Below are 16,715 nucleotides of genomic sequence, written 5' to 3'. Positions count from 1 at the left end.
CTATTAATCTAATGTGCACATCTCTGGTTTATTACCGTATACATAATTTGTAAAACCACCCAAAATGTTAGATGGACAGTCCTGAAATTCTTAAAATACAACCTGCTGTAAGACAGATGTCTCAAGGTTCATGCATAGGACTGACAAAAAAATTGCCATGGGAAAAACAGGGAGGAAATAAATCTGTGTGAGAATCCTTAAGTTTTGGTTTATAATAGCAATAATCAATAACACCCCAGGAAGTATATTGTCAGTTAATATACCAGTCAGTGTATTAACTGTTAACATTCTATCCATCAGTGATTGATTATCTAATCAGAATGATTTTATATTAATAAATTAAGATTCAAAGCTAATTTTAAGAAATAAAAAAAAAGCATATGTGGCATTTCTGCACACATATGAAATTACTAACTTGTGGACAATTCAGTTACATCTATGCATAAAAGTTAATGTAGCCTCTGAAATGCTTATTTTATTTTTCCTACTTCTTCAAAAATTTAATTAGAACGTGCTTTTTTTTTTTTCAATGGCATTGCCCACATAGTTTGTAAATGTGTACTGTTAATGCGGTTTTTAAAAATTCTTTAACTTAAAGCATGTACAAAAAGAAAAACAAAAAAGCCATGCTAGCCATTGTTTGATATTGTAACAGTGAATATTAAAATGGTAATAAAATGAGAACTTTCAAAGCACATTCATGCAGTTAAGCACTTGTTCACCTGACTGCCCAACAGACTCAGCAGTGGAGAGAGCACTAGTGGACCGGGAATGACGTCGAGAGGCTGTAAGTAAAGGAATGGCAACACCCACAAGGTTAACACACAGAAATCCAGCAAACAGTGCCATGATCCATAAAGGTAGATGGAAGAAACAGACATGACCTAGCAGGAACACTGTGAGCAGATATACCAACTATGAATGGACAGGAAGCAGGGCACAAACTCCATCAGTAACCTTAGAACATTTTTCTCACCGAGAAAAAACATGAGGTGTGGAAACTTTCGGAAGTTGTTTTTAAGTATTCCAAGCACTCAGTGCAGCTCAAAAATGTCAGTTCAAGTTATACTGCAATTGTTGAAACACTTAGCATGATTACTGGAAAAGTAAGGCACTTTTTGTCCTCTAAGGAGGCTGGTACAGGCAGAAGCCTCATAGTGAATGAGGCTTCTGCTATTGCCCTGCAGCTTGACTGAGATCACTGTCTCATTTCACAAATGTCAGCTTAGCTGGGATTCAAACAAGCAGTTAAAAAAAATAAGTAACATTCACATCTCAGGATTTCATAGAATCAAACTTTTCAGACAATATTTCAAATCTGGTGACACCGTATATAAAAAGTATGGGGAGGGGGTGGAATTTTCAGTGCTAATGGTTCACTTTATTTAAACCATTATCCATTTTCTGGACAGCGGCTGAATATCGCTGCAACCTGGATAAATTTTAGTCCTGCCCCAGTCCTGGCCCTGAGTAGCTAGGTGGGTCGCCAGGGGAGCGGCCACTTCCCCAAATGGACTTCCGATGGCACCAGCGCCTATTTTTTACGTGATCTGTCATGTTTAAAATACACGCTGGCGCCCCCGGCAGTCCGCTCTCCCCGCGCCCTCAACCTGGCTAAGCTTCTGCCTTATAGATCTTGAAAACTTATAGATGGGAAACTTACACCAGCAGCTGTACCAGAATAAATCCTTTTGAAAATAGACTCACATGCATTTCTTTTTATACTAGACACTGTGGCTTTATTAACAGGTTATCTTTTATGTGTTAGCATGCAGAAAGCATACTCAAGCTTGCAAACATAACACATCTGATTTATCAACTGTTAACCCCAGTATAAGATAGTGATATTTCAAAGAGGGAGCAGTGAAAGATCCACTAGTGCTATTTGTGTAAAACCCTTGATTAGGCCACAACTAATTCACATTTGTTCCTGCATTATTTATGCAGATAAATGTTTGAAAAGTTGATAAATCAGGCCCAGAATTTCTTAGGGCAGTAAACCATAAAATCCTTCTTAAAACCTACATAAAATATGTTGTTGTTTTTTTACTGTTTCAGCAGTGAGCTCAAGATGCAGGCTGCATGCTTCCATGAGTTAATCAACATTGGATCAAGTAATAAAATGCAAAATAAACATGCAAATTCAGGGAGTAATTGTCATTTACCATGATACAAGGATTTTTCAGTATTATTGATTTTGCTGGAATCAGGTACAAATGTATATATAAAATATCCAGCTGCAAAGACCTATTGGAACAGTATCAGATAAACTGGTCTGATTTTCACTTCCCCCCCCCCCCCCCCCCCCCGGAGACTACGGATAACAAAAGCTAGTTGGGTGGATACTTACAGTCAATCACCACATCTCCAAAGAACAAAATCTGCATATTGACAGCAATAACAGAGACTGGAGTTAACAAAAGATAGCGAAACTTCACCTAACCTGACAAAAGAAGTCCACCTACTCTCAGACAATGACTCTTTTAATCCTGTCAGATACCTGTCTATCTACCAGCAGATGTCCAGACAGAAACTCTTATGACATCATTAAACATATGACTAGTTAGCATGCTCTATCTCAAAACTAGATGGAACTAGCTTTCAGTTACCCCTGAGTTTTCATTGGATCAAACACACCACACCTGACTTCAGCCTATGGTCCAACAAGAAAATATAAAAAGCCTGGAACATTTTCAGTTCACTCTCTCTGCCTCTTTCCTCTCTGCTACTCCTGATCTGCACCTTCATTGAATCCCTGGGCTTTGCTGGACTTCACACACATACAAGATAAGACTTTCTCCAGGCTCCAGCAACAACTCTGCAACAAAAAGACTTCTTTTCCAGCAAGGATCTCCTTCATCACTCCAACCAGCAGCCTCCATCAAAGTGAGTTACCATTAATTCAGCCTAATTTATAATTCAGACTTTCTAATCTTGTAGCACATTTCCCTTGTATAAGATCCCTAAAAACTGCCTCTCTTTTTAACATCATTGCATTACCTGTATTGTAAATAAACCTTTTTAAAGTTAAATATCTGGTCTTTGTGTTCTGAGCACATGTCCTTAAACCTTACAGTGCAGGTTAATGTAATTCCCCCAAAATATATTATTTCATTCCCCTTTTCTTACATCTTATTATTTTTTTTTAATAGTCAAACCATCCACTTGTGTGCAAAATTCATACATGTTTACATCTTGATTTTATACTCAATTTCAAAGGGACAGTACATGAATTTCCTCTTTGAAACTGTCACATATACTTTGTTTCAGTTTTGTGTGGAGGAGAATTTTCAAAGAAATTAATGCATAGAGTTACTATTGCATGTTAAAGCTGTTAATGTGCATTAGTGGTAACTAAGTCCCATGGCATAAAATGGTACCTGCCATGAAATAAAGACCCCCATAGGAATACCTCCACCAAATGAAACTGGGGGGGGGGGGGGGGGGGTGGAGTTATCAAGGTGCAGTAAAATGAAACCTTTTACCACAGGATTCAACAACCTGCAGTATTTCAGTCCCACAGGTTGCTAACCCGTGGTAACAAAAGGTAAAGTTGCTTGCAAGACACCTCGCAAGCTGCATTATTCCAGTGGCCTAGGAGAATTGGTCTGATGCTACTGGGCCAGCAGAGCAGGCCTCCTTCCCTACTCCTGGCTCCAGACTCCCCACTCTACTACTACTTGACATTTCTAAAGCGCTACTAGGGTTACGCAGCGCTGTACAATTTAACATAGAAGGACAGTCCCTGCTCAAAGGAGCTTACAATCTAAAGGACAAATGTACAGTCAGTCAAATAGGGGCAGTCTAGATTTCCTGAATAGGTATAAAGGTTAGGTGCCGAAAGCAACCTTGAAGAGGTGGGCTTTGAGCAAGGATTTGAAGATGGGTGGGACACTCCCACCCTCCCTCCAAATGGGCCAACCCCCCTCCCCACTCCTCACCCCCAAAGGGGCCTAGACCCTCTACAGGGCCTACCATATGAAACACTGGTGGTCCAGGAGTCTGTGGGAAGGTGCAATACCGGGTTGCTCCTGCCAAGTCCGGCACTGTCCTCAAAATGGTGACCCTAGTGGTAGTCTCCTGTCCACTGAAATCACTTTGAATACCAGCCAGCTGGGGGGTGTCTTTTACTAAAGCTTAGCTCGAGTTATCTGCAGCAGGGTCCATTTGATTCCTATGGGCCCTATGGCAGATAACTCGAGCTAAGCTTTAGTAAAAGACCCCCTTGTTTCCTAAAGTATGGGTGCAATACATGGTTCCTTATCTTGAACAAAAACAAAAAACATCAATAAAGTAGCCCAATTGGAAACGTCTTCCTAGTCTTCAGTTTGCTTTTGAGAACTGTTCAACATACCACTCTGTCCAAGCTATCCTGGGACACTTTCTTTCTCTGTTGCTGTCCAGACTGACGATCTTACTGCTGTATTACACTTCTTTTCCTACTTGGGAGTTAAAAAATCTGATTCAAAGGTAGAAAAACAGTGTCTGGAAACCAAGTTTTCCTCTAAAAATGTCTAAAATAACTCCCGAGACTAGTAAGATACTCTGAGGAAACTTAAAGCAGTACTTCTTCTCAACCAGTGTGCCATGGAACACCAACGTGTCACGGAGAGTTTATCAGTGTGCTAAGAGACTTGAAATGGTTGAAAACCAGACCACCAAGCCAAAAGGACAGAGAGGAGTCAATATGAAAACAGCAGTGAGGAGCATTGTGGCCCATGTACTGTTCACCATCTGTCAGTCCTGCCTTCTCTGAACTATGAAATCATAAGAACATAAGAGTAGCCATACTGGTTCAGACCAATGGTCCATCTAGCCCAGTATCCTGTTTCCAACAGTGGCCAAGCCAGGTCACAAGTACCTGGCAGAAACCCAAATCATGGCAACATTCCATGCTACCAATCCCAGGGCATGCAATTGCTTCCCCATGTCTGTCTCAATAGCACACTATGGACTTTTTCTACAGGAACTTGTGCAAACCTTTTTTAAACCCAGATACACTAACCGCTGTTATTACATCATGTTAGAGTGGCTGAGACTGGAAGACATTGAGCATATGCTTAGGTTCCAAGGCCCTGTGCAGCCATTTTCTATTCTTGTGATGGCAGGATGGAAAGGGAGGTGAGTGCATGTGTTGGATACAGGGAGAGATGGAAGGGGAAAGAGGATGCTGGACCCAGGAGAATAGAGGAGATTGGGGAGGGCTGCTGAACCCAGGAGGACATTGGGAAGAGCTGCTGGACCTGTGAGGAAGTGGGAGAGGAGATCAGGAAGAGCTGCTGGACCTGTGAGGAAGTGGGAGAGGAGATCGGGGAGAGCTGTACATGCAATATTGCATACTATCAAATACTTTGCTCGTTAATACTGACCAATGACATAAAAATTAATATTTTAAAAATAACTATTCTATGATTGATTCCAAGCAATTGCCATTCTTCTGTATCACACATTTCACCAATATCAGTGTCACCTCTGCATTCCAAAAATTAATCCATGATTAATTAAGCTATGTTGTTAAAAGTTTATAAACTGTACATCTTCAAAATACGATCATTTACATCCATGTCCAATTTTTTTTCATTATCTATTGAAGGATCAGAGATCAAAATAATGAGAGGAAGAGTTCAATTAATTGAATCATCACATTTCACATTTAAGGGTTTCGGTACCAAAATAAATATTTCACCCACTGCTGAAACATGCGCAATAGCAGAACTGACTTGGAGGGAGAGCCAACAGGAGAAAAGAAAAAATAAAGCAAAGGGAGCAAGCAAGATCATTCCACCTTGCACTGTGTCCTGAACAGGCAATCAGAAAGGGGCAAAGGCAAGCTCACCGTTAAAGTTCTGATGCCTGTGTGTACTCACCAAGCGGAGGAAAGCCCCGAGCAGGACTTGTATCTCGACTGCTCTCGCGGCTGGTGTCGCGACTGCACCCCTGACTCATGCTGGGTCGAGGGATACGGCTGCTCCGTGCTAGCATGCAGCATGGAGGATTGTCAGAGAAGGCGAACAAGTTTATTAAAAGGACAGAAAGATTTCCAAGCAAGTCACATGACAGCTTAATCAATCACATTGTTAGTTCTCATTTGCATCAACCAATTCAGGTTTTTCAAAGAAGAAAAGAAGGTGAGGGCCAGGAGCTGGAGGATCTATCTAAAAAGCATGTTTGGCAAACTTGATTTTAACTAGGAAAATGTATTTGGTTCCAGCAGAATATTCAGATCAAAATTTTAGATAAAGCAATTAAGTTTCTAGCTTCACAGTACAAATTTCCCTTTCATAAAATGCTTTCTTACAGATACCATTTAGAAGGCAGAGCACATGAGTACGCTAATGAATAACATGTATTTTCAAGTAAAAACTTCCAAACAAAAAATTTTAATCACCTTTAGCACTTTGAAGCACAGATGTTTAAGGGTTTTCTCATTCTGTGCTTCAGGCTCATTGTATGTTAAGTTTATCCAAATTAAACTAACATTTGACAAGACAAGAAATTTACACTAAAACTGAAGTTCTATCCAATCTCAGCATTTTCACTTAAGTTACATCTCACCCTTGCAATGTATGTTTTAAAATAGAAAACAGTTCAAAATTTTTCTTTCATAGTAACTAACAGAAGCAGCACCCACACTCAACCCTCTTTCCTTCCAGCTGCACTCTGAGCCCATCTCCTCTTCCCCCCAACAGGTGCCTGTCACTGGGCCTGCGCACAATGGCCTGATCTGTCATTAGTGGGGTGGAAAGCTACAGGATATAAAGAAAGATGTAAATGAAGTATTACAAATGTTTTCAAATGATCTAGATCAGTGGATCTCCTAGGGACACATCCAGTTAGTCGAGTTTTCAAGCTATCCTCAATAAATATTCATGAGATTTGCATACACTGGAGGCAGTGCATGCAAATATAAACTTATGAATATTCAAATGAAGCTATACTTAAAACACAAGTGGCCAGGTATGTCCTGAGGACAGGGTTGAAAACTACTAATTCAGATGAATATATTTTTTCCCAATGAAGAAACTACTAATATGCACATAGCCAAAAAAGTAGAGAAAGGCCATATATAAAAATCACTTTTATGAAAGCTGTGAGTTGAATACAGTTAACAAAACGGAAACATTATTTGAAAAGCAAAGTTATTCACCTTATAGCAGATGTTCTCTGAGTACAGCAGGACAAGTATTCTCACATGTAGGTGCTGTCATCTACAGAGCCCCAGTGCAGACACTGCCCAGCATATTGATCTTTTCAGAAGCCTTTGGCAGGCCCAACCGCACATGTGCACGCCTTCCCACTCACTCAACTCGCGTGGGATCCGCAGTTAGGTAAAAGCATAGAGCATAAGAATTCAACTCCTAGGGGAGATGGGAGGTTATGTGAGAATACTTGTCCCGATGTCCTCAGAGAACACCTGCTGTAAGTGAGTAACTTCCCTTTCTCCAAGGACAAGCAAGACAGTTTCTCTCATGGGGGAAACCCTAGCTACCAGGCCCACCGAAAACAAACAGTCAACAGGGACTTGCAACGGCAAGGCCAACCAGAACCAATAACGTTAACAACAAAAACAGTGCTGTTGTGAAGGTGCAGCCTGGAACACAAAAGAATAGACTTAGGAGGGTGGAGTTGGATTCTAGATGCCAAACAAATTCTGCAGTACTGTCTGACCAAGCTGGCTATCATGCCAGGTGTTCTGGTCAAGGCAATAGTGAGATGCGAGTGTGTGTACTGAGCTCTGCAAATCTCGTCAACTGAGGCTGACCGCAAGTGGGCCACTGATACAGCCATGGTTCGACATTGTGAGCTGTGACATGACCCTGCAAAGTCAGCCCAGTCTGGAAATAAGTGAAAGAGATATAGTCTGCTAGCCAGTTATAGATAAAGTGTGTTTACCAACGGCTGCCCCCACCCTGTTTGGATCTAAAGAAACAGAAAGCTTGATGGACTGTGGGCTTTAGTCTGATCCAAATAGAAGGCTAAGGCTCGTTTGCAATCTAAGGTGTGCAGTGCACTTTTGCCAGGATGGGCATGAGGTTTTGGAAAAAATGTTGGAAGAACAATTGACTGGTTAAGGTGGAACGTTGACACTACCTTAGGAAGAAACTTAGGATGCATGTGGAGAACTACTCTATTATGATGAAACGTTGCGTAAGTTGGATCACCTACTAGGGCCTGAAGCACACTGACTATGCAAGCTGAAGTGACTGCCAAAAAAAAAAAGGCCTTCTAGGTCAGGTACTTAAGATGACAAGAATGAAGTGGCTCAAAAGGAGCTTTCTTCAGTTGGGTGAGGACATTGAGATCTCATGGCCCAGTTGGAGGTTTGACGGGAAGCTTTGTCAAAAGCAACCCTCTCATTAAGCGAACTAGAGGCTGTACGGAGATGGGCTTACCTTCTACATGGGATTGGTAAGCACTACGCACACTAAGACTCAGAAAGGTGTAGAAGGTACTCATGCAGTTTTTGTGTAGACAAGATAGTGAATCTAGGGCCCTGCCCTCATACCAGATGGAAAACCTCCGCCACTTAAAAGTATAGCACCACTTGGTGGAATCTTTCCTGGGAGCCAGCAGGATTCTGGAGACATCACGGAGAGTTAAAGAGATGCAAATTCTATGCTCTCAATATCCAAGTTGTGAGGGTCAGAGACTGGAGGTTAGGGTGCAGAAGAGAGGACTCATTCTGCACGATGAGCGTCAGAGAGCACTCCAATCTTCAAGGATCTTCAGAAGATAAATGCCATAAGAAAAGGGAACCATATCTGCCTCAGTCAATAAGGCGCTATCAAGATCACGGTGCCTCAGTCCTGCTCGAGTTTCAACAAAGTCTTCCTGACCAGAGGAATGGGAAGATACGCGTACAGGAAGCCTTTCCCCCAATCTAGGAGAAAGGCATCTATCGTGTGACCTGAGTGTCAAGAATTTACAAATCTTGCCAATGGTGATAATTTCAAATTGAGGTAGAAAACAAAATGTTGTTCAGATTTTGTCATGGCATGTCCATGTAATAGGATCTATGTTGGGAAAACGACAAGACGATTGAGTACTAGAATGAATGAACATCAATCGTGTATGTCCAATATGAAAGTAGGGGCACCGCTGGTAGCACATTGTACAACATATAAACAAGCTTTTGAGCAGTTTCATTGTCAGGTGATTAACATGGTCCCTCCCATGGTTCGTGGGGGAGATAGAGCTAAAAGACTGTTAAGATGTGAACAATGCTGGATATTTAAGTTACATTCTTTAGAACCTGTTGGTCTGAATACATCAATGGAATGGGCAGAAATTTTGTAGATCAAAGCCCGCTGCACTAACCATTACGCCACTCCTCCCTCCCAAGTGCCTACCAAGTTCTTTAAGTAAATGCTTGTTGGTAAGCATTTGGTAAGACTGGATGCATTTGGTAAGACTGGATGGAGTTGGTAAGACTGGATGCAGAAAATGAGCCTACTGGGCTCACGGCCAGGCTCTGGGTAAGAGCACCAAAGTACGGGTCCTCTCCTGGATGCCAGGGTCGCTTCCTCCCCCAACGAGCTGAAAAGGAGCACCACATTGGTCAGTGCCAGCTCCAATGCCTGGCAGGCAACCTGTGTCAACGAAGGGTAGACAAGCAGAGCATGAGTCTCCAGAATGCGATGGTGCAGCACCATAGTTGGTGCCAATGCCTTCAATGCCTTGGTGTCACACCAAGCTAGGATGCACTCCAGCTTCTCCTGTAACATGACCCGGAAGCGTTACTCGAGGGCAGGCATTGGTAAAAACAGGGAAGGTACTGAATTGGAGGTGGAGTCCTATCTTCGGGGAGACTGGCATATCAGGACTGCTTCCACAGATGGGGAGCAGTCCTCACAGCACCAACGCTTCTCGAGTATCAGAAAGGCCGGTGTGCTGGAGCTACTGGCACTGCGCTTCAAAGAGGACCGGTGCTGATGTTTCTTTGCCTTCACTCAATAACCAGCATCAGAGTCCTTCGGTACTGATGAGGGCAAGGACAATGCGGAATTCTATGTGAGTCCTCTGTGTCGAGTCCAATGATACTCAGCCCAAGTGGGTGCTAATGCGCCCAGCATCAAAGCAGGGGGAGACCTCCTTGATGTCAATACATTTCCAGTGTAGCTCCAGAAGCCATGGAGACCAATGCCTTCAATGCTGATGTCAATGGACTGGACTTCAATATGCCAAAAAGTTTCTCATGCAGAACCTCTCAATTTTTCTGTGTTCTCTTCTGCATTTGGGCACAAAGAGAAAAAAAGAATACTTATGATCAGGGCCAGACAAGTTAGGCACACATGGTGTTAAGTCAGACACAGAACTGGTCCTTGAACAGTTTGTGCACTGCTTGAAACCACTGCAAAGTTTCTGACACATGATGGGGAAACCAGCTGTAGCAAACTCAAATGGCTCAACTGTCAATATCAGTTTTGTTTTGGGGGGTTTTTTTTTTTTTTTTTTTGAAAAACAAAACCTGGCTGGGAGCTAAGGCTTAAGGAGGTCATGAGCCACAGAAAAATGAAGAAAACTTTAAAACAGATGTAAAAATAAAGAAATACAAGGAAGGCAAACAAGAAAAAATAGAAGAAAAAAAATAAATGAAAATGGTCCTGGACCACTCACAAGAATGAGCAGAAGGCAAACAACAAAAAATCTCTCAGAGAGAACAGCTCAACATGTCACCACAGATGAAAAAAACCTGGGGGTCCCGCACAAGTTGGAAGGGCGAGAAATAACACGCACATGTCGGTCAGGCCTTCCAAAGGCTTCTGGAATGATCAGTACACTAGGCAGTGCCTGCACACAGGCTCCGTAGATGACGGCACCCATACGTGAGAAACTATGACCTGCTTGTCCTTGGAGAAACAAGGTTACATGAAATAACAGGCTTTATCCAGGAAACGTCTAAAGTAAGAATATCGGATTCTCCTTCATAAGCCCATTTAGCAAGACAAATGTGCAATCTGGCCTCTGAGAAACTGGTGTATAGTTTGAATATTCCAAGACCTTTTACATCTACTTGGCTGACTCATCATAGGAAACTTAATTTTCCATCAATGAAAAATATTTGTCATAAACTTTTCTTAGAGCCTATCAGGGCACATCAGTTTCGGCTATCTCTTCAAATAAGGCAAACTGATTCATAGTCTCTGTTCAGGAAGGCCTTGAAATCTATTTAAAGCTGAAACCTGATTTTGTTTACTGATTTGTATGAACTGTTGTTATTCTCTTTGACTAGAGGACTTCTTTATTATATCATCCACATTCAACCTTTGGAATAATTGTGGAATAGAAGAATCAAAAGATCAAGTACTGCTGAAAAGAAAAAATGCTAGAAAATATTATTTTATAGAAAAAATGTTGGTGATAAGCCTGAGATATTTTCACTGTGTGATCTGGATGGACAGACACACGGCAGTTACTTTGTAAGTTTATTACATGTTTTGATATATGAATCTTTGAGATGCACTGGAATAAAATTGAAAGGAAGCTCGCTCTCTCTATGAATATTCCCTAAATTTGTTTTAGAGTGCTGTTAAATATTTATATTTAGGATACTAGGATTCAATGCAATATCTCCAAGTTGACCTCGTTGATTATATTTATGCTTACATTTGGTCATTTTACTATTGTTATGTTGTTAACAAAATTGTAAGTTTTATGTCAAGATGTACCTGCTGTACACCGCACCTTGGGTGAATCTCTTCATAAAGGTGGTTAATAAAATCCAATAAATAAATATGGGGTGGTTGTTTTCAAAAGGAAACTTCCCTGAAGAGTGCTTCAGTGAAATTGCAAACTATATATGGATCTCAAAATACTTGCACATACTTGACTGGACCCCCCCCCCCCCCCTAATTCTATCCCCCTCCTTTTACCCACAAAGGCACTCTCTTTGAAATGTTCCCCAGTAATGTCAAGTGGGTAGTATTATTTCAATTTTTAAAACCGTATTTAACTCAGACTTCACAATCAGAATGACCAGTATTAACATATACAGACAGAAGGTTAAAATGTGGTAAAAAAAAAAAAAAAAAGATCAAATATACTAAATTGTTGCTTAGTTTAAACTTTTACTCAAGCATAAATATAACTTAAAAGTTTATTAATATCATGAAGAAAAAGTGAAAACCAGCAATGCTCATTCTCTGGTGACAAGACACTCAACTGAGTCATACGCACGGGGGTCAGGTGACCTACACCATGTGGAGAGCTTTCCAGAAAAAGCTTGACCATGCTCAATCAGAAGCCCAATAAATATGCAACTTAACAATTTGGAAATAACAGGAAAGAGGAAAGGACAATAAGTCTATCTGGCTTAACATTGTATCAACAGTGGCAAGCAAAAGGTTCAAAGAGGAACCTGAAAGAGCACAAAGCATGTCAATCTTTTGCTCACTGTTCAGAATGGCTGTCAGGATTAATACAGTTTAAATAGTGTCATCTTGCCATGTACATAAAAAAGGCTCTTTTACTAAGGTGAACTAATTGATACCATGCACTAAAACAGCCAGTATGATAAAAATCCTGTACTACCTGCTTATCACATGATGGGACAAGGATTATGCAGAGTATGATTGGAGATTGGGCTGTTAGTACCTGGTAAATAGCACGCACTAAGTGGCTCTTTTATTAGAGGGCTGCTGCGTGGCAAATCGGAACTACCGTAGGCCTAACGCGACCTCCGGTGGTAGTTCTGCCCCCAAGTACGCAGCATTTCTCGCGCTACCAGAAATTCCAGAAAAATATTACCACAGGGGGTAACCTGGCTACCGGGTTAGCGCAGAAGCCCTTACCGCCACCTCAGTAAAGAAGGCCTCAGGGCACGGCAAAAACAGCCGTCACCGCTAGCGAAGGGCCTGAAAACCCAACTGGATTGCAGCCCTCAAGGACCGAGGTTGGACAACCCTGATCTATGCTATTAACACTTGGCATTAACATGTCGTAGAGAATTTATCTGTGTGGAAACTGCACGAGAAATGCTACACGTACCCCCCAACAGTTACCATACAGCTTTTGCACTTACCATAAATTAATTTGGGCTCTTAACACGCAGTAAGGGCTTCTTTTACAAAGCTACGCTAGCAATTCCCATGTGGCAAATGAGAGGAAGCACACAGGAACTAAATGGGCTTCCTCTTATTTGCTGAACCAAGAATCGGTAGCGCGGCTTTGTAGAAGAGGCCTTAAGTGCAAAACCTTACTTTAATTAAAGTCAGGTAAAATTATAAGGGGGACATTTTAACTTCTTCCCTATGCATGGTGACATCTTGGCTCAGGAAATTTGTTGCATGAATTAATGTTCCAGTGACTGAACTATGTTCTAAGGCACATGATTGGAAGAAAGTCAACAATTAGTACAACAACACGGTCTCCAAAACTCAAACTCTCTGAATGCTCTAAAGAGATGGGGCAATGGGAAGCATGATTACAATGAAGTTGGATGAGGAAGGGAGATAATACATTTGCATCAAAAAGACTGACATACTATGAAGACTGTAAAAACACATTGAACTGTGAAAAATAGTAAAACATTGGTCTTTTTTATTCAACACTATTGTAGGATGCTTTGAAAAAGGGACCTGAGTGGTCTCTAAAGCTTATTACTACAATATCTTTCTTTTTTTTGTTTTGGCTTTTTCCCCAGGATCAAGTTGGCTACCCAATCGACTTTTATTCTTCAAGACAGGTGATGGCTACTTTATATCACTAACCACACACAGTAGTTCCACACAAGTTAAATAAAAGCTGTAGTTCAACTGAAACCCAGCATTCAAACAACTCCATGATATTTCTAAATTAAATTAAGTCAAATTATCAAGTTGCTAATTTAACAACTTACAAGATGTCTCTAAAAGGACGGTAAGAGTGTTTTCTGGTTAAAGATGACATGCAGAATTTAAATCTGTAGTGGGCTTAGAGAACTTCTCTTTCCTCATAGCGGATCAGGAAGTTAAAGGTTTATATTTCTTTGAAATAATAAGGCTCAGAATAAAGAGTGACTTGCACAAGATTTGTTTACTGTTTCTCAAATTCAACAAACTGTCAGTCACCATGTGGGCACCATGTCAAAATTTTAGGACATGTTTGAGATACTTTTCCAACAAGTCATACATTCCAGTGAAAGCAGCTGAGCTCCAGGAATCCCCTGCAAAGCAATCTTACCAAGTCCTATTCTGTTTGGGCTTGTCTCACGACTGCATCCTTGACTGCGGGGAATCTTGCTGCGTTTTTCTGAAGATTGTGCCACCAGTGGGACTCGCTGAGCCCCACTTGGCAATCCTCCATATGTGCTTCCCAGAAGCTTGCCGGGTGAACTGGATCGACTGCCGGCTAAAAAAGAGAGTTCAAAGATTACTCCTGGAGATTTTAGAAAATGTTTACAATAAAATATTGTGTGGATTCTAATTCTGATTAAACTTTTTATTTTTAAAATGCTGTTGGAACTGGCATTAGGCTTGGAAGCAGCTAATATTAGACAAGGAGAGAGGCTAATTTCAGAATCAGTTCATTCTAGACAAGTATGAATGGGATGTATTCGAGCACTAGGTTAAAGAAGGGGGAGTTAATCACTTCTTGAAGTGCAGGTGAACCCTGAAAGCTAGAGAATTCAAGATTTGGAAGAGGCTTCCTCAACTATCATCAAACAATAGAGAATATCATAAATGGGGATGAATGTTACAAAATTAAAAACACATATACATATATGTATGAGAGAAAGAAATCTGAAAACTGAATGAAAATTACAGCTAAGCTAAAGCTTTATTCTCATCAATTCTGAGTGACATGGGACACTTGTACCATCATGAGTAGCAAAGCCACCTCCTTTCTCAAGGAAAACAAACCCCATGGGCAACGTGGTATTTAGTTTAGAAATGTAGCGCAATTTATTGTGATTGCTTAAGCCTGCTTTAGTGTGATTAACTATGAAACATTTTTAGACCATCACCAATTAATTTTGAAGCTGATTTAGATGCCCAACCAGCTTATTTTCGAAAGAGAAGGCCGGCCATCTTCCGACACAAATCGGGAGATGGCCGGCCATCTCTCAAGTCCGTCCAAATTGGCATAATTGAAAGCCGATTTTGGCCAGCCTCAACTGCAGTCCTTCGCAGAGCTGGCCAAACATCAAGGGAGTGTGTCGGCAGGGTACAGAAGGCGGGACGGAGGTGTGCTTAAGAGATGGCCGGTTTCGCCTGATAATGGAAAAAGAAAGCCGGCCCTGACGAGCATTTGGCCGACTTTACTTGGTCCCTTTTGTTTCACGACCAAGCCTTGAAAAGGTGCCCCAACTGACCAGATGACCTCCCCTTACTCCCCTAGTGGTCACCAACCCCCCTCCCACCCCAAAAAAAAAAAAAAAAACCAAATTAAAAACATTTTTTTGCCAGCCTCTATGCCAGTCTCAAATGCCATACCCAGCTCCATCACAGCAGTATGCAGGTCCCTGGAGCAGTTTTAGTGGGTGCAGTGCACTTCAGCCAGGCGGACCCAGGTCCATCCCCCCCTACCTGTTAACACTTGTGGTGGTAAGTGTTGAGCCCTCCAAACCCCCCCCCCCCAAACCCACTGTATCCACATGTAGGTGCCCCCCTGCACTCCTAAGTGGTGTACGATTGTAGGTAGTGGGTTTTGAGGGGATTTGGGGGGCTCAGCACCCAAGGTAAGGGAGGTATGCAGCTGGGGGCCATTTTTTTATTTTATTTATTTTTAGAAGTGCCCCCTAGGGTGCCCGGTTGGTGTCCTGGCATGTCAGGGAGACCAGTGCACTACAAATGCTGGCTCCTCCCACGACCAAATGCCTTGGATTTGGCCGGGTTTGAGATGGCCGGCCTTGGTTTCCATTATCGGTGAAAACTGATGCCGGCCATCTCTGAGATTTGGCTGGCCCCAACCGTATTATCGAAAGGAAAGATGGCCGGCCATCTTTTTGATAATACGGTTCGGGACCGTACAAGACTAATCATTACTGCTTGAATGGGCTACTCTGTATCCCAATCCAACAGCTGTATTTAAAGATTTCTAGACAATATTTTCAAGGCATTTATTTAAATAGTTGCTCAAAATTATTCAGTGGTAGTAAGAAACCCAGACTAAAGTCTGTAGCAACCAGGAATCTGTTTAAAAACAGAACACAAATTTTAAATTTTGAATTGAATAAACTGTATCTGTTTAAAAATAAAAAAGTCTAAGAACATTATTTTAACAATATTCTTTGCATGAGTAATATATTCTCATGCTCCTAAATTAATTCTAGGACATAAGATACAGTACAGTTACACAGAACACACAAATAAAATCACACAAAACTAAACACTATCAAACAGGTGCAAAAGTGAAAAAGATAGATGAGGAACAGGAGTCTCTTACCACCAGCAGGATTAGCTGATCTGGATCCTTGAATGTGAAAGCAGCCAAAGGACAGGCAAAAGGTGAATTAAAAGATGCATTAAAGCAGCTCAGCATGCAATGTAATGATCATCTACAACATATATTTTGCTAGTGTAAGTCTTCACATGACTGTAGCTGACCTGTATTTACCCTTATACTGCCAAATCACAGCACCTTGACAGTTAACACACAGTTTTTGTGTTAACACCCAAAGTGCAATATCTTGAGGAATGCAACAGCATCAGGGTTTGGGGTGGGGAAAGGGTGATGACATCCTCAGAGGCTTGCATCTTAACCTGACTGGAATAAACCCTCATCTCCCTACACTG

The 16,715-nt window shown here is 41.5% G+C and overlaps 1 protein-coding gene across 5 annotated transcripts in view; it reads right to left on the bottom strand.

Moving 5' to 3' along the window:
• The window catches only part of CLASP1 (cytoplasmic linker associated protein 1), a 484,411-nt gene that overhangs the window by 200,621 nt on the left and 267,075 nt on the right, over positions 1-16,715 (bottom strand). For 4 of the 5 annotated variants that reach the window (XM_030210418.1, XM_030210420.1, XM_030210419.1 and 1 more), the window contains exon 21: positions 14,161-14,328. In XM_030210418.1, coding sequence (XP_030066278.1) covers positions 14,161-14,328 — 168 coding nt within the window. Of the gene's footprint in view, positions 1-722; positions 786-5,867; positions 5,976-14,160; positions 14,329-16,715 lie in introns of all 5 variants that reach the window. The other variant, XM_030210422.1, reaches the window with a different exon arrangement.

Source organism: Microcaecilia unicolor, chromosome 7 (genome assembly GCF_901765095.1).
Source record: "Microcaecilia unicolor chromosome 7, aMicUni1.1, whole genome shotgun sequence".
Classification (NCBI taxonomy): domain Eukaryota; kingdom Metazoa; phylum Chordata; class Amphibia; order Gymnophiona; family Siphonopidae; genus Microcaecilia; species Microcaecilia unicolor.
Note: the sequence above shows the minus strand (reverse complement) of the source record. Positions and strands in the feature narration are given on the sequence as shown.